The sequence below is a fragment of the Gymnoscopelus microlampas genome (genome assembly GCF_963454915.1).
Source record: "Gymnoscopelus microlampas genome assembly, chromosome: 4".
Classification (NCBI taxonomy): domain Eukaryota; kingdom Metazoa; phylum Chordata; class Actinopteri; order Myctophiformes; family Myctophidae; genus Gymnoscopelus; species Gymnoscopelus microlampas.
In genome coordinates, this window is record NC_139941.1 from 58,270,950 (window position 1) to 58,298,022 (window position 27,073).

Sequence of the window (27,073 nt, forward strand, 5' to 3'; positions counted from 1 at the left end):
ACACACACACACACACACCTCTGAAGTAACACTTTGATCACATGACGTGATGGTATCATCAGTGAGATGTAATGAGGCTTGGATTAGAGGAGCGTCTGTGAGTTCAGTTTACAGAGGTTCCCGGTTTAATCCCTGACTCCTCCTGGCTTCATGTTGAAGTGTCCTTGAGCAAGGCACTGAACCCCTAACTGCTTCTGATGAATGTGAGAATGTGGAACACCTTAGTTTAACATTATTAAAAGTAAATTAATACTTAATAGAGTTTTACTGTGGCGTTCTAATCCAGTCCTATATTAAACTGATCAGAGCAATGGTCTCTGAATTATGACCATATGAAGTGTTAAACACTGTGTAACACTGTATAACACTACTGTAGTTGCTCCATATGTGTGACATTCAGTTTGTTTGGTGTCATCATGTTGTACACAGAGTTAAATGAGGACACATTTCACATCATGTGTAAATGTACACAGAGTTAAATGAGGACACATTTCACATCATGTGTAAATGTACACAGAGTTAAATGAGGACACATTTCACATCATGTGTAAATGTACACAGAGAAATACTCCAACTAACTACATTATTTATTTTATTAACATTTAAAATATTGTATCACTTCAATCTGAAGTGATACAAAGGTGATGAACTTTAACCTCCCATCATATCTCATCTGAAAGCTTTTAAGTAATTACAACATTTTACTTCTATAAACATATTTCTATCTTTCTTTGTTTTTCTGTCTTTCTTTCTTTATTTCATTCTAACTATGTTTTTCTCATTTCTCAAAATTCCCAACCATCGTCTTCCCGGAAACAGATGATGTAACATCATATCTTTAATCTGATTGGCTGATTTGTCGAAACTACAGAATGAGTCCTCCTTCATTCTCTTTCAGACTCCAGAACTTCTCTTTCAGTATACATCTGTATATTCTGATCTGTTTATTCTCATGTGTTTATTCTGATCTATTTATTCTGATCTATTTATTCTCATCTTTTAAATTCAGTTCATTTCTGATCAGTGATGATGAAGATTACAGCCACCCTCCTCATCCTCTCTTCTGTACTTCATGTCAAAGCGATCCCAGGAAGTAAGTACATTATATTTATGTTAATATATTAAAGATACTCTTATTATATAATTATTATGCATTTATAGATGTAATCTTGTTATATATAATACATGTGTATTTATGTTTATATTATTAAACATATATTGTTTATAAATGAAATCTATATTGTTATTAATATAAATAAACATTATGTCTGTTGATTATATACTGAATAACATCCCACTGAGCATTTTTCGGTCTATTAGACGTCTAAATGACGTCTAAACGTCACCTAGCCGTCTAGTCTAAATCCGGTTTATGAGTGGTCTAGAATTGAAAGTTTTTTCAACGTCTAAACCTAGCCTAGACGTTGTTTCAACGTCGTTTGAACGGCTAGATATAAATATATAACCGTTCAAATGACGTTGAAACAACGTCTAAGCTTAGCCTAGACGTCAAAAAAACGTTCATTTTTAGACCCGTCATAAACCAATTTTAACCTAGACGTTATTTAGACGTCTAATTTTAACCCAATTATAGACTATAGACGTTGTTTAGACGTCATGTAAACGTCTATTTAATAAGGATATTAATATACTTATAATTAAATCAGATGTTTAAATAACATCCAAACAATTTGTAGGCATTATATACCTTTAAGATCTATCAGATTATTCACACAAAACCTATATTAATGCATTTAAATCCCTCAATTTTAATGCAGATCCTGGTTCTCTGCCAAAAATACCTGATGGACCAAATTTAACCCTTTTTGCTTACCTTTGTAGTGTAGTCCCATGATGTTCTGATCATTTGTTTACATTATGTTGTCATCTTTCGGGATTAAATAGGTTGCAGTGTAACACTAATGTCATGCTATTCTTTATTGTACCAATGGATAAAATCATTTTTCTTAATGTTAACATTGATTTACTCTGAACATAACTACCCTTCAACTGTAAGTTCAATCACAATACATATTTCAACAACAAAAAACATACCAAAGCTTGTACAATCGTTCTTTAATTTTTGCACCTCTTAATGCTTTAAACCATTAAGACCTGTCATGTTAGATTTTAAACACTTTAACACATCTTATACTTGAGCTATTAAAAAATAGCAGATCTACAAGCTCATAGCACGGTGCCACGCTACGAGCTTGTTGATCTGCTATATTTCTTTGAATGTATGTTTTTTCCTCAAATCTTTGCTTTGCCTAGATTTGAGTTAGAAATGTGTGTGTGTGTGTGTGTGTGTGTGTGTGTGTGTGTGTGTGTGTGTGTGTGTGTGTGTGTGTGTGTGTGTGTGTGTGTGTGTGTGTGTGTACATATATTCAAAGATTTGCAATTTTTTTTTACAAAAATCTTCAAAAAATAGAAAATCTACAAGCTCTTATAGCGCCGGACAGAGTTCCGCGCTATCAGCTTGTAGATCTGCTATTTTTTGAATAGCCAAATAAATCTTAAGTGACACAGATGCGTTCCCTGTCCTATTGGGTTAAACAACTAGAAAAGACAAGTCTTAACAAAATGTTTTGACCAAATAATAACATTGGATTTGCTTCAAGGAGTTGCCCTCTTCTTCTTGTAACTCCCTCCACCACTTCTACCAGGCGCCTGCTTGAAGTGGTCAGAGATGGCAGCGCTGACCAGGTTCTCCATTGTCTCTCTGAATGTCTTCTGAACGGCTTCTGCAGTCAAAACAATGACAAATAACTCTCAGGCTGACAGTAGACATTACAGAGGTTATCTAGTATATCTCTGCTGTCCAGCCAGAAACTGCTAACTCCAAAACGCTCATTGTTCAGGAAACGCAAAAACAAAATATACGTTTTTCAGGAAATGAAGAAAACCTTATATTTTTAAAACAAAGCAATACTGCCTCATCAAAGTTGGTATAGTGACTTTATATATTGTCAGATACTTGCATGTGTCATTATATTATCAACACTTTAACCAAATCGCGGGTAAATCAACACTTTACCCAGCGCAAGTGGAGTTAGTAGTTTCAGACAAGCAGAAATCAAGCTGAAGTGGAGTTAGGTGTCCAAACAACAGTAGCTCCACTCGCTGCTGAGGGAGAGGTTTCAAAAGGGTACAAATTCTCAAAAGCTAACAATGCATCACAACAACGTATGAATTAATGCCCTGATGCTTCATGCCACTTATTATATAGGCCTACAATAATAAACAGGACTTTAAATATTACAATAACTTCTGCAAAGAGGTAGTAGAATAGCGCGACAGAAATGCTATGAACGCCTTTCTTCTTGTCACATTGCTCTCCTCATTAAACACTTAATAGATTTTAGAAATATAATTACTTGTTTTGATAACATTAGCGTCAGTGCTAAGTTTGATAAACAGGTACACTGCATAGTTTTAACAGACTACGGGGAGCTTGTTTACGTGGTCCTCCTCCTCGTTCACTGCGCAACGCGCTCTACTCATGCTGTTGAAAAGCAGCGCTGTAGAGGAGAGGGGGAGTTGTTTGTTTTTGACGGACAGTTTGAGGATCCAATGGAGTTGGGAGTTTTCGTCAGAGGCGCTTTTCAATACTTTTCATTGGTTCAAATGTTTTGATATTTTACACAGACCTAAAGGGTGTTCAATAGCCTTGATTTATGAAAAAAAAAAAAAAAAATGAAAATGGAGTTAGCTGGTCCTGGCTGGACACCGACGATATGTCAGTCACACGTGTACAACGTGAATAAGCAATCAACAAATAACTAGCACTGACAAAGTTATTTTTACCATTGATGACAGATAGAAGGCAGTGCTTTTGAAAGCTCTCTCCTGCTGTCCATGCAAGTAGAAAGGACTCATCAGGGCATTGGTGAAAAGTCTGAAACAAAAAGAAAACGCAAAGCTAAGTTGCAAAAAGAAAAACGGCACACTCTGCCAACCTGCAATGAAGACAATTATGTTGATATGAAACAGAAATAATACACTAACACAGTGGAAAGTGATAAATAATACTTCCATTCTTACTTTTCTCCGACATGGGAAACTGAAAGAAACAAACCATGTGACAGTCTGCCTGTGATTTAGAATTTGAGGCTATACTTTGGCTGGTGCAGATCTTAATAAACAACATTACTTGTTTTCAAGTTCAACATCATTATCTCTCCCCAATTAAATCTTTGCCAGAGTAAGATGACTTACAAACTTTATCAAAATGTACCTTTTGGAATCCTGTGACTTTCTCCTGGGAGTTCTGATAAGATTTCCTGTTGGTGAAAGACAAGGTAATTAGGCTACATGTCATACTTGCAACATCACCATTGAGGATTACTGTTATAGTCAATTGAAAGGTGGAGTAGAGTCAAGACATTTTCTTGGCCCAGATTACGGCTTCACTGTAGGGGAGAGAAAACCCCCATTGCAACCCATTTTGCTCACTGCTACAATCAATTGAAAGTTACCTTGTGTAGTTCAGGATCTGACTTGGACCGGTGTGTAGCTTCAATATTCTGCTGGGTGTGAAAACACATTGAAATTACACCTTCTTATGGGTAGATGTACTGTTGTTGAAATACGTAATATGTGGGGCAGCAGCTCTGTAGAATACAACTCTCGTAGACGTATTTATGATTCTGACGTTTTCAATCTACGAAAACGTCAGAATCATAAATACGTCTACGAGAGTTGTATTCTACAGCTAGGGCAGCAGGACACGGGAAGCCCCCCCCCCCCCCCCCCCCCCAAGCCCCCCCGGTGCAACCTTTATGGACTCTCTAAAACATATCTGAAAATATTCATTGTGGGCAGGCTATGTCCAAAAACAGCGTTTTTAAACATCTTCTCTCAGGAAGTCACTTTTCAAGAGCCAAAAACGTGTGCGTGTGGACCATAGAGGTATAATATAACTAGAGGGCGGATTGCCCCGCCCCCAGCTATCATTTCAATGAATGTGCTCAGTGGCGTTTTGAAGCACCCGGAAGCCTGCCGGAAGTAGAATTATTGGTTTGATTTTGACCACACATAGAGTAATGAGCATGCGCACTAGTGTTATGAGTTATGAGCATGCGCACTACTACAATCAATTGAAAGTTACCTTGTGTAGTTTAGGATCTGACTTGGACCGGTGTGTAGCTTCAATATTCTGCTGGGTGTGAAAACACATTGAAATTACACCTTCTTACACCATCAAGTCATGTATGATATATGCTGTGCTTTATCCAAATTTTCATTGTGGAGTCCAAGTTGTTTCTGTTCAGGAGTAAGGCCCCCACAGTAATGTACTATTGTTGAAATACGTAATATATTTTAATACCTTTTTATTTTATTTTAATCTTCCGGCTAAACGTTCTGTTATACTCATTTATTCTAGAGGACCTAAAACATAGTAGTAGTAGTCCCAACGATAATGCAGGCGGGTAAACAAACAAACAAAAACTTTCAAAATGTAATTCCTGATATTTAAAATGTTAATCATTCATTCACCTTGTGCAGTTCTTCCTCTTTTACGGCTGACCGGAGTTTTGTCAAGATCTACCACAGAAAAATAAATGAAGGAATTAGAAAACTCTTAAGGTTTTGTTTTGACATTAACACCGATACTGGCTGTAATTTCCATCTACAATATATATATTTAACATTGGGCTTAAATCAATTAACATAGCATTTAAATGTACCTGGTGTTGAGGTGTGTAGAGGGGCTGTCAAAACTGTCATAGCTATGGGCACTGGGCACTGATTCACCTGGGGAAGATAATTAGGCCAGATGTATATCATTGTAATGAACGAATATGACAATACTCCCAAAATAAAAAGGACAAAATAACAAACAAATCTAACAGCACAGCTCCCACCAGCATGGAGTTATCTATAGCTTTAAGCCAGTCATCAGTCAGCTGTATCAAAGCAGTAGAAGTAGAGTGACCAGCTCTATAGGCATGTTGAGAATGTGTTGCAAGCTTGTTTGAAACAAAATAAGCTTGAATTTGTGAATGCACCAACTTTTCCATGATTTTGCTCAAAACAGGTCAAATATTTAAAGGAATAACCTTAGCCTCCTTCCACAGCTTTTGACATAGACCCACATCCAAACATCTATGAATAATATGACAGATAGGAGATGCTATATTCTCAGCACTTTACCATCCAGATTATCTAGACCTTACTATCATAAGGAAGAGAGCAGAGTAACTGCTCCACAAATAGTTGCAAGGAGTTGCAGTCATTGTCGTGGAATAGCCAGATAGCCAGATACATAGATAGATAGATAGATATATAGATAAAATGTGACAAAAGTCAGCAGTTCGCCACTTCTAGACATTACCTAGAAGAGAGCTGTAAATACATGTAAATAGGCTACTGATTGATTTAAACCAGGGGTCTTCAACGTTTTCAGACCAAGGACCCCTTGGCTGAGAGTGAGATAAAGCAGGGACCCCCAATATATATTGTATAGAATATAATCTTTTCATAGATTTCATAGATAGCTTCATAGACTTGTTTGACAGACACTGTCATCAGTGTTGGATTCATGTTAATGTGTATTTTCAGACTTTTAACCACACACACCGTCCATACTAAGTAAACTTGACCCACTCTGTACTTGGTCTGCTTTTTTTCCCCCCCTCCACCAAACCTCTTTGCCGACTGTTGAAGACCCCTGATTTAAACAATATATTCAACACATGGCCCAACTCAAGGAAAGGTGAATAATGTTATAGTTAAAACTCACAAAACATTCAATTAATAATTACCTGTGGTGTTTGATCTGATAGCACCATTATTATTGTTCTTTGTCGGTTTTGCTTCAAAAAAAAAAAAAGAAAGAAAAAAGAATACATTAATCAAATATTTCACAAGGTTCTGTAAAGTTTTAACTCCAGATTAAACATTACACAAACAAACGATTATTTTATTGTTAAAGTATTAAAAAATGAATTTAAACTCAAGTGATTGTAATTCGTTACGGTCCACCAGTAAAAAACATTGAACGCCAGCCATGACGCCTGCACTTTGTTTGGGCAGAAGCTAGCAGCTGGTAGCTAGTTGGCTAACGCTAACTTGTACATGACCAACGTCTAACTATGTCAACACAAATAAACATCTCCTTCAAATAATGTATCCTTTAGCACTCACCTATGCAGTTCAGAATGAATGTTTTTTTGCAATTCTGTTCTTTATAGTCTCTTCTGTTCAGTTTTCCTCTTGCCTTTAGAACGCGTTGCTGACTTCCGTGTTGCTACGAAATTTAACCACTCCAGGGGTTGCCACGTCTTGTGAGACCGCTAAGCAAAACAAAATGTTGCCAAGTCTCCGGAAAGAAACAAGCAAAACGACCTCCAAACCCAATCTGCGGTTTACTGTAGATTAGAAAGTCTAGTGATGCGAGGTTAGCAGTTTACTGCTTGGCTTTCACTCGTTCCTCTGTATTTTATATTAGCCTATCACCATTAGTGCAAACTGCCTTTATTTGTTATATTTATACATATTAAAAAAATATATTTGCATATTATCACCATTATGCAAACTGCATTATTTCGCTGTAATAGTATTTCTAAACATATGTACGTTTTCAAAACAACATGACTAAGAAATGAAATACATTTAATGGTTTAAATATGGTCTAAATCTAAACGTTGATGATATATAGTTTTGATTTAAACGTCTAGATCAAGGCTAAATCTAAACTATACTGTATATTGATCAATAGTGACAATAGTGAGATATATAATAATGTATTAACCTAATGTTAGCACCCTAAAATAAAGATTTTCAAACAACATGAATAAAAAAATAAAAGTTTAGAAATGGTCTACATTTGAACGTTGATATATAGTTTTGATATAAACGTCTAGATCAAGGCTAAATCTAAACTATACTGTAAATTGATCAATGGCTATTCAAATTATTTTTGTCCAATATTTGGAGATCAGTAATGCAACTTACAGTTGTTTTTTTTAATCAATATGTATGGAATAATTGTTTAAATTCAATCGGCTAGATTTGGTCTAGATATAGACCGAATCTACACCATCTAATTTAGGTCTACAAAAAAAAACGAACGTCTAAATAACGACTATGGCTCACTGGGATACTGTTATATTGATATATCAAATATACATACAGTTTATTCATAGTGTTATTATTTATAATAACATTGGTAAGCGGTAGCTCAGCCTCAAGGCCCGAACCAACAGGCTTTGGATCAATTATTTTACACTGTGCAACCTGACTTATGAACAATACACACTAATAACACACACACACACACACACACACACACACACACACACACACACACACACACACACACACACACACACACACACACACACACACACACACATGCTGATTCTAACCTTTCATTATATGAAATGATCAGTGATGTAAAGTAACTAGGTACATTTACTCAAGCACTGTACTTAAATACAATTTTACAAGCTCACAATGCGACGCATTGTGAGCTTGTAGATCTGCTATTTTCAAATGATTTTTATACATTTGAAAACGTGTGAAATGGGACATTCTACATAATGAGTACTTTCTATTTTTATTACTTTAAGTACATTTTGATACCAATACTTTTGTACTTTTACTCAAGTAAATAAAACATTCTGGACTTGTAACAGAGTATTTCTACATTGCAGTATTGATACTTTTACTTAAGTAAAACATTACACAGTACAGTACTTTTTCCACCAATGTATATTATATAACATTATATAATATAATGTTATGTTCACATCCTGAAATAAATCATTATGAATCTGTTTCATAATATTATAAAAACATTTAAATCTGTTGAATAAAATGTTTGACAGGAAGATACTTCTAATATTCACCTTTAGAACCAAACATGACTGTTTAACATGATGATGATGATGATGATGATGATGATGATGATGATGATGATGATGAAGAAGTTTGTTGTTGAGTGTATTTTAATTGTTTTATTTCCAGTGTTTCATGAGCACATTCAACTCCTTAGCTGTTCAGACACAGTTAAAGACTCATATAAAGAGTATATGATGGCACTGGATGGTGAAGTGGTGATGTACGCAGACTACAACAAAGGGAAGATGGTGGAGCCTCAGCCTCCGTTTGTAGATCATATCAACTGGCCAGGTTATGCATATGCTGTGGATCAGCAGCAGTACTGCAAAGGCCAGCTGGACGCCTTTCTCACTGCCTTAAAGAAACCACCAGTGAAAGGTACATGAATACTATGAACACAATAGTTATTAAAACTGTTGAATATATTTAACATGAATGAAAATGTTTAACCCATTCAATCCAGGAACACATATCTGTCATTTTACATTTATTTGGGTGTTCAAAAATAGCTGATATACAGGCTCATAGCGCGGCACCGAGTGCTGCGCTATGAGCTTGTATATCTGCTATCTTTGAAAAAAAAAAAACATGAAAAAAGTTTGAGAACCACAGATATTATAGCAACATACGTTCTTTTTTTTTTTTACTGTTAGGATTTAGAAGACATTTGTAGAATCCCCAGAATCAAAGATTTGAGTTACAAATGTTTGCTTTAAAAAAATATATATCCAAAGATTTGCGCAAACTTTCATGATTTTTCAAAAATAGCAGGTCTACAAGCTTGCTGACCATAGCACGGCACACACACACACACACACACACACACACACACACACACACACACACACACACACACACACACACACACACACTTTAATGTCTTTATTTGGATTTTCAATTAAAATACATGAATCATATCAAATCCAGTTAAAACAGTTACCATCAAAATTAAACATGTCAAAATGTATTCATATTGTGATATTTCATGTCTCTCTCAAAATAACAACCTTTCTGTGAGTGTTATCTCTGTTATCCTGGAAATACATGATGGAGTCTGACAGACAGACAGACAGACAGACAGACAGAAAGACAGACAGACAGACAGACAGACAGACAGACAGACAGACAGACAGACAGACAGAGTCCTTGTTTACTCAGCCACTGTAGAAAACTGGATAAATAGTGAAACAACACTTAACTGTTAGCTCAATTACATTGTATTTAAGATATTGAAAACATTTTAATGCCAGATTTCACATCCTGAACCTATTTTAGACTTTATGTAGTGACATATTTGGCCCATGGGGGGCAGTTAGCCTAGTGTTGATATTATACAGATGATAATAAAACTGAACATTAATGACATTTTTAATTGTCTATTTCCAGATGGATATGTGTTCTATGTGGCTTCCCCCTGTGTGTTTAACTCCAGTGAGCTGAAGGACATACAGTACATATCCTCAGTGAATTTCGATGGTGATGAGATCCTCAGGTGGGACAGTAGAGTAGATCAGTGGGTTGGATACACTGAGTTTGGTGTGAAGAACGCAGAGCGCATGAATAAAGATCCTACACAACTGGCTGCATGGAGAGCAGAACGAGAGACATTCTGCAAACACAACATTGAGCTCTACTACTCCTCTGTTCTGAACAAGAGAGGTGAGCTGATCTCAGAGCAGCACTCAACACTCATCACCTCATAAACTATAACATGACATCGTAATAAATCATTCTATCATTCTATTCAAAGCAGATATAAAAGCTCATAGCGGGCACCGAGTGCCGTGCTATGAGCTTGTAGATATGCTATTTTTGAAAAATCGTGAAAATTGTAATAAATATATTTTTAAAGTGAACATTTGTAACTCGAATCTTTGCTTCTGGGGGTCCCTGGAACAACTTTTTTGACAAATGTTAGCTTTAAAAAATATATATATTTAAAGATTTGCACACATTTTCACGATTTTTAAAAACATTGCAGATCTACTAGCTCATAGCGCGGCACTCGGTGCCGCGCTATGAGCTAGTATGGTATACTATGAGCTATTATGGTATACAATAATAATAATAATAATGATAATAATAATAATCATCATCATCTTTTTTAGGAGTGGAGCCCAAAGTGAGACTGAAGTCAGAGACTCCCCCTCGTCGTGGTGAACACACTCACATGCTGAGGTGCAGCAGCTACGACTTCTATCCTAAAGTGATCCTGGTGACCTGGTGGAGAGGTCAAGAACCTTTGACCTCTGGTCTCTCCTATGCCGATGATCTGTCTGATGGAGACTGGTACTACCAGTACCACTCCTACCTGGAGTACACACCCAGGTACACACCTAACAGACACCTATAAATACACACCTCTACTGGTACTACCAGTACCACTCCTACCTGGAGTACACACCCAGGTACACACCTAACAGACACCTATACATAGAAATACACACCTCTACTGGTACTACCAGTACCACTCCTACCTGGAGTACACACCCAGGTACACACCTAACAGACTAACAGAACAAATTGTGTGTGTGTGTGTGTGTGTGTGTGTGTGTGTGTGTGTGTGTGTGTGTGTGTGTGTGTGTGTGTGTGTTACAGATCAGGAGAGAAGATCACATGCATGGTGGAACATCCCAGCCTGACCGCGCCTATCAAGATGGACTGGGGTCAGTTACTGTAATCTAATGTACTCTACTGTAATCTACTGTAATCTACTGTAGGCCTACTCTAATGTAATTTAATGCAATCTACTACTGTTACACTACACTCTGTTTTAAGGGTTCAAGGATTCTTCTCTTTTTGAACCCGAAGATACATTTGTTTTGCAGAAAGGAAACACAGCAACCCAATTAAAAACAAGACACAATAATACAGACACCAGAAATAAAAATCAATACAAATACATTAAAACATCCTAAAAAAAAGTAAGCATTCTAATAAGAAGGTCATGACAAGAGCCTCACCTACTTAGAGCTTAAGTGTCATGTCTAGATGAGGTCCATCATCTGTGTTTACTAATGGCTGCAGATACAAAGACATTTATAGAATTTATAGAATTTACACATCAGGGTCAGAAGCTGCTGGAGTGAAGGAGCTGAAAGTAAAGTAAAGTATGAGAACAGTCCTGAGAGATGGAACTGGTCTTATATAAATGCTGCATTAATATCAATGGTAATGGTCTCGTGGTTAGAGTGTCTGCCCTAAGATTGGCAGACATTGGCAGCCCTTGGTGCCACGCTACGAGCTTGTAGATCTGCTATTTTAGAACAATTGTGAACATTTTTGCAAATCTTTGAATGTATACTTTTTTAAAGTGAACATTTGTAACTGTCAAACGTCTCAACAAATGTCTTAATGTTTCTGAAAAACTATTGTTGCTATAATATCAGTGGAAATAATGCTTATAGCTCAAATATAAATTGACACTGATGATTCCATGCCAGAGTCAGTGAAGAACAAGGTGTTTTAAGCTACTGTAATAATGTAATGTAATATAATATAATATTTGTATTGTTAGATTTCTCCATGTCAGAGTCAGTGAAGAACAAGGTGGCCATGGGAGCATCAGGTCTGGTTCTGGGTCTGGTTATGTTCCTGTCTGGATTCATCTACTTCCAGTGGAAGAAACGAGGTGATTAGCATGTTTAATCAACATGTTAATTAACATGTTTAATCAACATGTTAATTAACATGTTTAATTAACATGTTTCAACATGTTTAACTAAGATATTTCATTAACATGTTGACTGTTATTGTGTTATTGTGTGTACATTTATGCATTGTATGGAGAAATACACACAAACATAGGATTTATTTATGTGTGTGTTTTAACTGTCTCTCTTCTTCTTCTATCAGGTCGTATTCTGGTGCCGACAACCAATGACAATCTTTAGACTCCTCCCACACACCCAGGTTCACTTCCTCTTCCTTTTTACCAAACTTTGTTTTTTTGTTTTATGTATAAAAGTGTATAAAAGTATAAAACATACACAAAACAACATGCTTGTGTAAGAAGTGAAACAACTAGCCTGGTAAACCATCCTGGTCGCTTGAATCCACATTATCATGTGTCTTCTGCTTCCTTTATCATAATAATGAATCTAATAATCAAATTGAATAATCAAATGGTTTGTTGTATCAGACAACACTGATGACAATGTGGTCAGATGGGGGGGGGGTCCTCTTGGTAAACTGTGTAGTTTGGACCATGAGGATTGATGTCTCCATGAATTGAGTACGTGGGGATCTCATTTGAAACAAGACATTTTGGCTTTCATGAGCGATCCATGTCAGCTGAACACAACATTTCAGTGAACTGAACCCAATGATTCAGTTCATTGAACACAACATTTCAGTGAACTGAACCCAATGATTCAGTTCATTGAACACAACATTTCAGTGAACTGAACCCAATGGACCCTTCGCTAAACCCCACCCCAAAAGCGATTGTCCAATGCCAGCTTAGCAACCGCTGTTAGCCTGGCACAGGTCTGGCAAACTTTCGTCACCTGCCATAGCTGTCAATGTTATTTCGCCCGCACACACACACACACACACACACACACACACACACACACACACACAATCATTTGCAACATAATAGCAAGAACAGGAATACCACGATAACGCAATGGTGACTATGAACCAGCAACAGATTCCACTTATCCACAACTGGAGGGTTCTCTTCCCAAGCTGAAATCTGCGCTTAAACTGGAAGGCTATGGCTGTGCCTGAGTTGTTGAACACAGCTTAACGTTGGGAAAGTTACAAGACTCACTCGCCCAGGTGATGTCAATGATAATAATCACCGTAATCGTAACACAATTCAGAATCCCAGTGCTGCCTGTTTCGAATTCCGCACGTTAAAGTATATTCATTCATTTGTTCGTCTATTTATTAACTGCTACTGTAGTCTTACCCTGCGGTACATGAAAACTCCTGTTACAGTCATGGATCAACTTCAACCTGGTGTTTGCACTTTCTCCATTTACGGTCCGTACATCTATATAAACGTTCAGATTTCAAAATATAAATTGCTTATGCTATGGCCACGGATGTTAAAATTATGCACGGGACTCTCAAAAGTACCCGTATATTCTGTGTTGTTCAATAAAAAGCATTTTAATTTTCTCATAGAGTTATAATGTATCAGCGTGCAATACACCTACCAACCGATAGGGTCGCTCAGTTGAACGCATATGGAGAAAATGGCCACCGATCAGATTAAAATGCTTTTTATTGAACAATACGGATGATACGGGTACTTTTGAGAACCCGTACATAAATGTAACATCCGTGGCCATGGGATAAGCACTTTATATTTGAAATATGAACGTTTTTGTAGATGTATGGGCCGTAAATGGAGACAGTGCAAACACCAGGTTGAAGTTCATCCATGACGGTCGAGACAGTCGACCGTCGTGTATCCATGGCTATTACTCCCTCTAACATTTCCTGTGTTTTTAGTTTATTGAAATAATGTCATGCACATTTGTCCAGTGCATAGCCTACTGCAGGCCTTGTTGACTAGATTTAGAAGAGATTTTGAAGCTCTTGCTACTGAAATGATGGATTATTTTTAAGGGGAAAAGCCGTCATTTAACATGCAAGTCAATGGGTGAGAAGCAAAGTTTGCCAGGCGCTGCCAGGCCTGGGTGTGACTAACTCCGCACCACCAGTCACAGAGTGGAGTGGGTGGGGCTTAGCGAAGGGTCCATTATTCAGTTCATTGAACACAACATTTCAGTGAACTGAACACAATGATTCAGTTAATTGAAAACACTGATCATTCCATCACTAACAGGATCAAAGACAAAACCTTGTGGTCCAAAGAGTGTTCTACCAACTGAGCTGCCCTTCCATTCCATTCGTCATTTAGCAGACACTTTTATCCAAAGCGACATAATAAAAGTGCATTCAACATAGGTAGGGAACGAAACTACTAATCACCAGAAGTCCTAAGTGCATTTTCTGCTAAAACAAGCAACTAAGAGTATACCTAGCACTAAGGTAAAAGTGCAATATATCAGCTACCTACTTTCTTAAACAGATGAGACAAATAGCAAAATCAAATGAGCAAGAGCTAAAACAAATAAGTGTATCGACTAAACAAGATCCAATAAAACAATACAATAATAAAACAAGAGTTCGTACAACAAGCAGGCAAGGCAAAGAGGAAGGGTAGTGTTTGAGGTGGGTTTTCAGTCTGCGGCGAAAGATGGGCAGTGACTCTGCTGTCCTGACATCAGTGACTCTGCTGTCCTGACATCAGTGACTCTGCTGTCCTGACATCAGTGGGGAGTTCATTCCACCACTGTGTGGCCAGAACAGAAAATAGTTGTGACCGTGTAGATCGGCCAGAAGGACCCTTGAGCGACGAGGCAATCAGTCGCCCCGAGGTGGCAGACCACAGTGGTCGGGCAGGGGTGTAAGCATCGACCATAGCCTGGAGGTAAGAAGGAGCTGTTCCTTTCACTGCCCTATAGGCTAGCACCAGGGTTTTAAACTGGATGCGAGCCGCTACGGGGAGCCAGTGTAGAGAACGGAGAAGGATGGTTGTGTGGGAGAACTTGGGGCGGTTGAACACCAGACGAGCCGTAGCTTTCTGAACAAGCTCCAGGGAGATTTGTTCATGATCTATTAACTAGCATAGTTTTAAATCATTAAATACTACCACACATTTAACAAGTTATGAATAATACATTAACTAATACTTTAGAAATGATTCATGTACTATTATAAGGGAAGGTTGTTCTAAAGTGTTAACATGTTCACACAGTTAATACATTCTGATTCTTATTGGTTTATTGTCTTTTCACAGAACACCTGGGTGTGTTTTCAGAGAAGCAGTGAGTCATCGCTGCCCCTGGTGGAGAGAGGAGGAAATACATGTGTTCATTCAGCTTTTAAATAGTCATAACAGCAGCACAATGATGACATCATCAACCTTTTAAATAGTCATAACAGCAGCGCAATGATGACATCATCAACCTTTTTTCACAAACGTGTCCTTTAAACAAGTGGACAACTATTAAAATGTAGTAGACGTGAATGCCTGACAGGGCTTCCTGTTATGACCGCCTACCTGGTTTGTGTTTTTTTGTGTTCCTCTGAACCCTGTTGAAGGGCCTGTTGCAGCCAATGTGATTGTGGTTTACTAGGTGTCTGAAGTTGCTGTGATATTGTGAAGGTGCTGTGACATTACTGATTGACCTGGGCATACAGTAGGCGTGGCTTCAGCCTATCTGGGGGCTCAGCCTATGTGGGGGTGTCACAGGTGCACATCATTAGGGAATCACAGAGGGAAACCATACAGTTTTTCAACCGTGCGTGTTTCTGTTTGTTTTCAGTTTGTTTTGAGTTATTTTGGGTTTATTTTCTTACCACAGTTAGTTGTTTAGTTTTCCATTAAACACCCGGCTTTGTTTATGCGGTTATCATCCTGCTTCAAAATAAACATTTTAAATGCACTCAAAGAGAAGACCTGAGTTACTGTCAACACCACGCGTTGGAAAAGCTTCACACCATATCCCTCACTGGACATTATTTGTTGTTCTTCTGCCTTTACAGGGCCTTTATGCTGAAAAGATATTTAATACAATTATTTGTTGTTGGGCTGCCTTTACAGGGCCTTTATGCTGAAAATATATTTAATACAATTATTTGTTGTTGGGCTGCCTTTACAGGGCCTTTATGCTGAAAAGATATTTAATACAATTAAAAAAATACTTGAATGACGTAAAACATACAGGGGTTCCCATGGAAATAGGGAAAGCTCAGATCTACAAGCTCATAGCGCGGCTATGAGCTTGTAGATCTGCTATTTTTGGAAAAGTCGTGAAAATGTGTGCAAATCTTTGAATAGATATTTTTTAAAGCAAACATTTTTTTTAACTCCGTTACAACTTCTGGGTGGGGGGGGGGGGTCCCTGGAACAAAACATTTTGAGATGGGGGACCCAAATACATGTTGGGGGTCCTTGAAATGAAAAGGTTTGAGAACCACTGATTATAGTAACATCAACCTTTTTCAAAAAACTGTTAGGATTTAGAAGACATTTGTAGAATCCCCCAGAAGCAAAGATTTGAGTTAGGGTGCGCTCCCACCGCACTTTTATTTTACCTCTGGGGCAGAATCTGCCAATGCTTTGTCAATGCAAATGCGCGGATTCTTGGAAAAAATCCGCAAGACCAGGAATCCACGCATTTGCATTGACAGATTCTGCCCCAGAGGTAAAATAAAAGTGCGGTGGGAGCGCACCCTAACACATGTTTCATTTAAAAAAAATATATATATTTTCAAAGATTTACACACATTTTCACTTTTTAAAAACAAATTAGCAGATATACAAGCTCATAGCGCGGCACGGAGTGCTTGTATGAGCTTGTATATCTGCTATAGCCCAAATAAATCTAAAAAGGACACAGATGCGTGCCCTGCTTTAATGGGTTAAGGCAACGGCAAGATATGGCCCTTGGTGTAGAGAGAGGACACAAAACAGTCCAAGTACAGAGACCACCTCAGGTCCAGGTTTTACTAGTAGAAGATAGTTGTGGTATTGGTTCACAGGGTATTGAACATCACCATGGTACAGGTTTTACTAGTAGAAGATAGTTGTGGTATTGGTTCACAGGGTATTGAACATCACCATGGTACAGGTTTTACTAGTAGAAGATAGTTGTGGTATTGGTTCACAGGGTATTGAACATCACCATGGTACAGGTTTTACTAGTAGAAGATAGTTGTGGTATTGGTTCACAGGGTATTGAACATCACCATGGTACATCGGTCACAATGCATGACAACTGAGTTCCGTTAAAGCCATTTATTTTCCATTGCACACATGAGCATTTGGTAATGAGCAAGGAGGTGATGAGGCTTCACGGTTATGATGTTTTACTATGAAAAACATTAACACATCATTATTATACAAAACACATAAACAATGAACAACAATTAGGACAATGATGAGTAGCACTCTAAAGAATGAGTGGGTAGGCCTACCACTAATACACCAGAGCACTAAACACCAAACACATTGCACAATATTCTCTAAGTTAACTTACTGCATTTCCTTGCTAAGTACATTATGTGCACTAGCTGCACATTACACACAATCCCCTCTTAAGTTTTCAAGGCAAGCAGGTGAACTAACATTAATTACATTTATCACAAGGCAATATAATGCAACATAAGATTCACAAATTGTCCACAGAACTCACTTCAATGATGCATAACCAAGGCCTGCTGAGACTCCAGACCAGGACAGAGGAGTTGTTGCTGCTGACAAACAATAACTGGAGGGACAGGCACTCAAGCAGTATTTATAGCAGGCCTCTAATGAGGAGTGAGTTAGGACAGGTGTGGTTAGGGTTTGAGAGTGAGTGAGAGCAGGTGAAGTGGGTGGAGCCAATCCATGGGAATAGGCCAGGGGGAGGGTTGCTGTCTAGTATGACTCTTTTCTACAACTAGAGTCTAGAGAGGGTTGGTGTGTGCTAAGAACACTATTCCCGAAAACAGCAGATCTACAAGACCAACGCGCCGCCTTGTAGATGGGCTATTTTTGGGCAAAGGTGACAGTAAAGGGACAATTTAAGGACTTTTAATACCTTTTTAATACCTTTTAAAAAAAATATGAAATTAAAAAAGAGCATTACTGCATTAAAAGTAATCAACAAACTATACTATAAAAACTGGTAAAAAATATTGGACAAATTGTCAAATAATTGAATTAGGAAAGAGGCCAAAATTCCCCAGTTCAAAGATGATTATTTTGGGGGGTCCCCAGTATTTTGGGGGGTTGTATGTGCAGCAGATACATTATATACTGAGGAAGAGTCTCACTGCAATAAGTATAAAGTGTAGCTTTTTAAGTTGACTTTAGTTTCTTCATTTTCCATAACAAACCACCAACACACTCAAACACGCACGCACGCACCCGCGCGCGCGCGCGCACACACACACACACACACACACACACACACACACACACACACACACACACACACACACACACACACACACACACACACACTCACACACACACACACACACACACACACACACACACACACACACACACACACACACACACACACACACACACACACACACACACAAACACACACACCACATCGACTGTGGATCATTAGATTCTTTAGTACCAGAGTCTGTGTTACCTTTTACACCTGAAATTGATACAGGGAGAGCCTTTAGTTTCAAGGAATGAGGATGTTTGTGTTTCCTGTTCCAGTGCATGAAATGTCTTTAATTTCAGAGCTGGTTCATGGAGAAGTTCACACGGGGGTTTGGACATGGTTCTCTGTAACGACCTCTGTGGGGAACGAGTATGGGCAGATCAGGTACCAAATGTAATCTGGTAGAAAGCTCAATAATACTGATTACTGTTTTACTTCATAGTAACAACTCAATTCAACTGAAACTGTATGTATTTCTGATAGAGTGTAATCATAAAACTATCATTTGGCACATCACCTCAGGGCTTCAGATCACACATTGGAATAAGATAGACACAGACACAGTCGGAGATCTCCGTCATATTTTACTTGGTACCAAGGAGCCAATGTCCAGCTTTACCTGAATCATTTTCTGGAGTACAAATACTTTTACATTGGTTATATATACAGCAACATGAGAAGGAGAAACAGTTAAGCAGGAGGCAGGGCTTAGGAAGTACTCAAAAGTATTAGGATACGAGTAATAGGTACTAAATGTAATAGATTAGAGCGTATTTGAGACTTCAGTGGGAGCAGAGAGCTGTGCCTCCAAGGGCTGGAGACACTATAAGATAGCCGTGGAATGTCAACATCTGTAACTTACAATAATAGACCATTCAGTATTGGCCCTTAGTTCTGTCCTCCTCTCAGTACCAAGCACAGTAGAAATGAACATTTATGCATTAATTATATGAACACATTATATAAAACTGAGAATCGGACCTTTCATTTCCCTCCTTTTGATCAATAATTAATATACATATTCTTCTTGTTTTCACATTTTCAAAATGGACATCATATCAGGATTTCATTAATCACTTGCCTCTTTCGCTTTCAGTGGCCTTGGTACTTAAGCTATCCGCTTGTCGCACTTTGTCATACAGAGCATAGCACAAAGCTGTTATCAGGGCACATGATGAGACTATTAGAATGTCAATTGATCCTGATCAATAATGATATAAACGATTGTAGATAATGCTGAAAAAACCCACGGATAGGAAAAAGGACATTATCACTCTCAAAATGTGTGGCTTTCTTGTGAGCAGTGGTTGTAACACTTAATAACCTTCAACCGTTTGTATCATTAATTTGACCATTATGAACTGACAATTCATTTTCAAATATTAACAGAGCACTTAGATGTCTGTGTCATTCTCATCATAAAGGCGAACGTCCGCAACCATGCGTTTCAGGATCACACAGACCGATAACACGCGAAACAGCACCAAAGCACAGAGTACCATTGTTTCAAATTTGCACAGAGCTTGAATCCAACCCCCTCCCATTAACCAAGAAAAACCACCCCTTATGGTGATGTTACCATTCATAGCTTTCTGAAGGGCACGTAGATTGGACATCGCGTTATTGGCCTCCTTAGCATTAATGTCATCTGAAATGTAAACACAACAGGTACTTGTTCGAAAAGTACTTCTCACCAGGACCACTGGATCCCCAGTGGGGTCACGGTGTTTTGATGGCATCATTAGTATGTGGCTTCGGAGAGGGTTTGATGGCATGTTAGGGTGTGGCTTAGCCGAGATGATGACCGTTTGGTCGGTTATCCCGCCCCTCCCTTCGGAGGTTGTCTTAAATGCGCCCTCATTCCACACTAACACATTCACACCAGTTGGCATTTTCCATCTCGCTCCATGATATTACATTTATCACACTTCATACTTAGTCCGCTTCAGAGTGACATAAAAGCTCTTATTTATGTGCTTAAAACTGATCATACGTTTTGCACGGCAAATAGCATTGGTAGCATTTTTATGCATGTAAATCAGAGTGTTGTTGTCCCAAGGCTCACCAGCGACTTTCGATTCTAGGCATTTACTTACTACCAGTTAACAGCAACAGGAAATGTAGGATATGGAACACATATATCTGCAACATAACAATCATAATTATCTTAGCAATTAGCCTTCCCCTGCTTAACTTTTAATAATAGAGACAAAAGATACATAGAAAAATATACAATAACATAGAAACTATAAGAAACATGGAAACTATAAAATTAAAAACCACAACCGAAGTCCACTGGTGTTTCATTGTTCTTTCTAAGTGCAACAAGGATTTGTGAGTGGGGGTAAGAATCTTCTTCCAACCTTAGATCTGACCCAGCTTTAAAAGCTAGGCCCCATCTTTCCGTTGGGTGCTACCTCATCGCTTAATGTTCGACAGTGTCCGCACCAGGTTGTGTGACTTTTGTGAGTCCACGTACACACTGTTTTATCTCACTCCTTGATCTTTATGGCAGTTGACTCAGACCAGGACTCAGAAACGGCTTCTCAGCAGGACATAAATCCTCCAGTATGGAGGCTCCCGCTTGGCTTGGCGACCTTATCAGCTATCTTATCAGCACCAGATCACCAGGCTTCAGTCCGTGGTACCTGTGGAAGACAAAGAAATCTTGGCAGATTACTAGTTCTTTTGACTTTTTGTAACGTCTCCAAATTCATTTTTACAGTGTATGGCTTTTACCAGAATTTTTAAAATATAAGTTTGAATATGTTGTGAATGTGTCTTTAATTACTATTAATACTACTATTAATACTTCTTAACTCAGTGTCACTCCCTCCTGTTTGAACCATGGCCATAACTTATGGTCATGATTCAATATACAATTAATTACTTAAAAACCGCTACTTATAATGATTCACAACTTTACTTAGAACACTGCTAAGTGAGAAATGGGGCCTGTGGCACACTAGTATCAAGACACAACAAATGAAAGATAAGTTCCATGAGAACTGAACTCGCTTCCTTTACTATTTTTTTTTTTTTTTTTTTTTTTTTTTTTTTAAGCATTCCCATGGGCTTGGAACGTGGGAGTCACTGCTCTCGTCATAACAGCTTGCAGGCTGAGATTAGAATGCCTTCACATGATATACTCCTCACTTGAGTAGAAATACTTTTCAGTCAAAGTGACTAAATGCTTTTAGAAACATGGCAGCTTCTTACTTGTGAAGAGGGAAAGGGCCAAACCTATGAATATTACTAATTCTCAAACTTGGACGAAGTGTCACTAATCTTTTAACAAAAATAACAACAACGGGGGATTTCATAGTAGTGAATGAATACAGAAAGACACCTTTTTCTTAATCATGACTTTGTGGAATCAACAACAAAAACAGAAAAGAACCAGGGTTTAGTCCCTATCTACATGAAGAAAACAACCTTTGCCCTTTAAATGTTCTGTAACTAAAGGGCTTGGACACAGCCTTGACTTCAAATAAGTCTTCAACTAATACTTAAGGTACTTTTCATTATTGAGTATTTCTTAAAATCAACAACTGGTCTACAGCTTGTAGATCTGTCATCTTTTGGAAAAAGATTTCCATTGCTAGTTACGACACAAATGTCACTTTCAAAAATAGAACTGCCTGCCATTTGACTCAATTTTAATCAAAACAAAAATATTGATTGAATACAGTTTTAATAAACTTAAAGTTTGTGAGCCACTCCATGGCACAGCGGATTCAGACTTGCAGCCCTGCAGTAGCTTGCAACCCCAACCCACACTCCAGGACACGACACACAAACCTCTACGCTTCTTCTCTGGACAGTAATGCCCCTTGACCCTGCAGTGCACATTCCTAGCTTGGGGTACTTGGAACTAATCCCTCTTAATACTTAAGGTTCACTTCGCTTCGCTAATTTACTAAAAACTTCATATTCTACCGCAATGAGCTCAATATCATTAAGCAAAGGCCCATGTTACTTTGATCACTCTTCCAGAGTAAACCACCCACAGGCCTTAATTCAATGTAATGTCACCGCAACAGAACAGAAGTCATAACACATCTTTAACATTTGAGTTTAGACAAAGGGCTTGTAACAGAAAAATGGGCCTTATATGGGAGCAGGTTAATAGCTTTAACTGCACAAACTTCACTGATAAGGGCTCCTAAATATCACTAGAACTTATGGCCTTTTGTGATGTTTTTTTTTTTTTTTTTTTTTTTTTTTTTTTACTTCATCACTGTCTTTCTGTCTCGCTCTGTTAGCACACAGCCCGCACACACACGTGCACATACACACGTGCACACAGACTCCTCTAAACACCCACACACACAGTACCACACAGCAACCCTATTGGTTGGCATTTAAGTACAGTACTTGAGTAAATGTACTCAATTACTTTCCAACATACACTCATTTCAACTGTTCGCTGTAACTCATTCATACCAACCACAAAAATACTTTTACTCTCTGGGAGTTACTCATTTGCTCAGTCACCATTCTGTCACTTCTTCCCCACACATGTATGTGATACTTAAGTACAGTACTTGAGTAAATGTACTCAGTCACTTTCACACTCACACTCTTGAGACTGATTTATACAGTAATCTACATCTGAAGCTGTAACGCCCAGTGATTAAGTATACTCATAGCGGTATTTGGAGTCCAATGTACATGATCTCCCACTGTCTGAAAATCACGCGCTGGGATTGGTGTCAGGTGCCGATAGTTTGTTTCGATGAACACATTAAGGGATAAGAGACTTTCTTGCTGTAGCCAACTCAGTGATGTGGAATAATTTAGCAAGGGCATATAGATGATTGCATTTGGAAACGTTTCCCTGGCACTGAGATGTAAAGCGTCCAACAGTGCATTATTACGTAGCAGATCTGGTTGGTCTTTACTATTAATGCCTAAAGATAAGACCAGTATCTCTGCATGTACATCTCTATGGGACCTCTTGATCATTTCACATACATTATGAAAATTCCCTCCCGCGAAACTTTCGACTTGCATGTTAAAATAAGGAATACTCGGTATTCTAGCCAAATTGCTGTCTCCCATTAATAGGATGGGTAGATGTCGATTAAATGCCCATGATCTCTTGTCATATCCTGCATGCTTGAAAGGGACCGAATAATCACGCACCGGAGGACCTGCATATCGCATCCCGGTGCTGGGCATTGTCCACGCCTGAGAGCGCGCTAATATTTGCCTACGATTAGGGGTACTGCGAGGAGACCAGTATGCCATTTGCAACGATTAAAAAGGAAATAGATATATGTGTGGCTTGTATATTTATATCTATTTTCCAACAACACTGCTCCCTGGGAAGTCTAATTATGAATGTAATACGATTTGGGGCTTTTATTCATGCATAAAACTTTGCTTTAGACTGGCTACTGTAAACAGGTAAGGGGCTTTCTCTCCCATCTTGCATACACGCACGCTTGAGTACAGTATCTGAGTAAATGTACTCAGTTACTTTTCCACACTCTCAAGCAGTCGCTATCTCTCTCTGCTCGGCACACACATGCAGCCCTCACACACACACACATTCACTTGTATTCCTATACTCGTGAGGACATACACAGACACTGAAAATCTTATTCATTCACAGTCACACAAAGAGAGGCAGATCCACTCATTAGTCTTTAAACAGTCTGTATAACTTTCTAAATCACGCACTTAGTCTCTCTCTCTCTCTCTCATTCACATATATTCCACTGAACATTCCTCACAATCTCTCATAGGCTTCTACAGGAACATACACATATTCCCTGGGGATCCCCACACACATTCACTGTACTCTCATTCATAGATTCATACAGAAATCACCAGTCCACGCGACTGTCCCAAACAGACCTCGTCTCTCAACCACCGTGATTATCATTCATACTTATTTCGAGCGTTATTTACACTGCTGTATACTGGTTGAATCGCACTTCACACATTCCTTAATAACACATCTTAATATACACTATCACCACTTTCCCAACGGCTTTCTCACCGAGACACCCAAGTTTAGATGTGGGTTATCTCTAGCTGATAGATCCAGAAAGGTGCTCACGGTATTGAGGATCGGAGAGAGAATTGTTAGACCGGTTAACTCACTTAGTGCTTCGGCACACTTATAGAGACAACTTAAATGTGTCACACATAATGATGACGCGGTTTCTGACAATTTCTGTGATTTAACTTTTAGTAATATTAAGCACAAAACAATATAAACACATTCAGTTTCACAAACGGATCACACTTAGAAATTCACGGATCATATAAAAGATCCCGCGGATTCTAGTGAGTACCCAACCTCTGTGATTTCACTCACTCCACAGTATACAATTTGCAGGAAATAAATCACTCTTGTTGCTTCTAAAACATAGCAACATACGCTAAGCTTTCACTGCCTACAGTGCTTAGGTTCATGTTTATATGCACGCAGATAAACAATGTCTATATACACATAGATAGACAACTTTTGTGTCTCACTTACGTGCTATCTTATAGTTGTGTGATCAGCGTTCAAATGCCGTCGGCCGTTCCTTGAAGAACAGATGTTAGACTGATTTGACCGCCGACCTGGATCGAATTCACGCTCCAGGATTTTTGCAGGATCCGGGTCCTGGCTGCTTGCAGACTTTTCCAGCGTCGTCTTCCTTCTTACTCTTCTTGGAACAGCTCTGACATCCAGGCTCGAGGGACCATTGTAATGATAGATTGCTTTATCATTTTACAAACACCTTAGGCTCAGATCACACATTGGAATAAGATAGCCACAGACACAGTCGGAGATCTCCGTCATATTTTACTTGGTACCAAGGAGCCAATGTCCAGCTTTACCTGAATCATTTTCTGGAGTACAAATACTTTTACATTGGTTATATATACAGCAACATGAGAAGGAGAAACAGTTAAGCAGGAGGCAGGGCTTAGGAAGTACTCAAAAGTATTAGGATACGAGTAATAGGTACTAAATGTAATAGATTAGAGCGTATTTGAGACTTCAGTGGGAGCAGAGAGCTGTGCCTCCAAGGGCTGGAGACACTATAAGATAGCCGTGGAATGTCAACATCTGTAACTTACAATAATAGACCATTCAGTATTGGCCCTTAGTTCTGTCCTCCTCTCAGTACCAAGCACAGTAGAAATGAACATTTATGCATTAATTATATGAACACATTATATAAAACTGAGAATCGGACCTTTCAATTTCACATTTAACATGACCATGTCAAGTACTGTAATGACACAAACGGAACAATGCAATATAAACAGACATTAGCATACAATGAGATAAGGCAGCACACACGCACGCGCACACACACACACAAACACACACACACACACACACACACACACACACACACACACACACACACACACACACACACACACACACACACACACACACACACACACACACACACACACACACACACACACAAATGAAAATACACACACAAAATTGGTATTCCGACCTGAACATTGGAGAGACAGCTAGACCCGTTACTGTTAACACACACTCTATAGGGCATAGCAGTGGCGGCCATTTTCTGGTTCCACTTCAAAATAGTCAATGCATTTTTCCCATTGACATTTCCAAAAAATATCAATCAATCAATTAATTTAAGCCTAGAATCAAGCCATCCAGGGTCCTGGTGAATCATTACCATAAAACATTTTTTTCCTGTTTTTTTACTTTATCTTTAATTATATGATATACTATATTTAATAATTACCATTTGTTTTGCCGTTTTCAAAAATGTTTTTTCACAGAATCAAACGTTTTATGGTCATGATTCACCAGGACCCTGGACGGCTTGATTCTAGGCTTAAAATAATTGATATAAATATTTTTGGAAATGTCAATTTCCAAAGGGGTGACAGCCGTCAATATTGAGGGAGAAGTTATGAGTGGGGCGGGTGAGGGCATCTGGTCCGATGATGAGAATTTCAGATTTATTGCAATTGGGTTTGAGGAAGTTTTTTTGCATCCAGGACTTTATGTCAGTCAGACAGGAGGTGAGGGTGGAGATGGTGGTAGCAGTGATGGTTTTGGAGGGGAGATAGAGCTGTGTGTCATCTGCGTAGCAATGGAAACCGAGGCCGTGGTGACGAAGGATTTGTCCGAGGGGGAGGATGTAGAGAATAAACAGGAGGGGGCCAAGCACTGAGCCCTGGGGGACACCACGTGGGTGACAGAGGTTGTGGTGGATTTGGAGTTATTTATGGAAATGAAATGATGT

The 27,073-nt window shown here is 38.6% G+C and overlaps 1 protein-coding gene and 1 long non-coding RNA gene across 2 annotated transcripts in view; one reads left to right on the forward strand and one right to left on the reverse strand.

Moving 5' to 3' along the window:
• The window catches only part of LOC311044163 (H-2 class II histocompatibility antigen, E-S beta chain-like), a gene marked incomplete at its 3' end in the record, with an annotated part of 44,637 nt that extends 19,263 nt beyond the window's left edge, over nt 1-25,374 (forward strand). The window contains exons 2-7 of the mRNA XM_084055582.1: nt 8,974-9,225; nt 10,234-10,506; nt 10,956-11,175; nt 11,446-11,513; nt 19,124-19,208; nt 25,335-25,374. Coding sequence (XP_083911708.1) covers nt 8,974-9,225; nt 10,234-10,506; nt 10,956-11,175; nt 11,446-11,513; nt 19,124-19,208; nt 25,335-25,374 — 938 coding nt within the window. The remainder of the gene's footprint in view (nt 1-8,973; nt 9,226-10,233; nt 10,507-10,955; nt 11,176-11,445; nt 11,514-19,123; nt 19,209-25,334) is intronic.
• LOC311043439 lies at nt 2,405-7,256 on the reverse strand. The gene is made up of 8 exons (XR_014600604.1): nt 7,150-7,256; nt 6,768-6,818; nt 5,691-5,757; nt 5,500-5,547; nt 4,479-4,529; nt 4,238-4,283; nt 3,808-3,898; nt 2,405-2,744 (listed from the first exon to the last, which is right to left on the reverse strand). It is a non-coding gene; the product is annotated as an uncharacterized lncRNA (long non-coding RNA).
• Nucleotides 25,375-27,073: the final 1,699 nt, after the last annotated feature.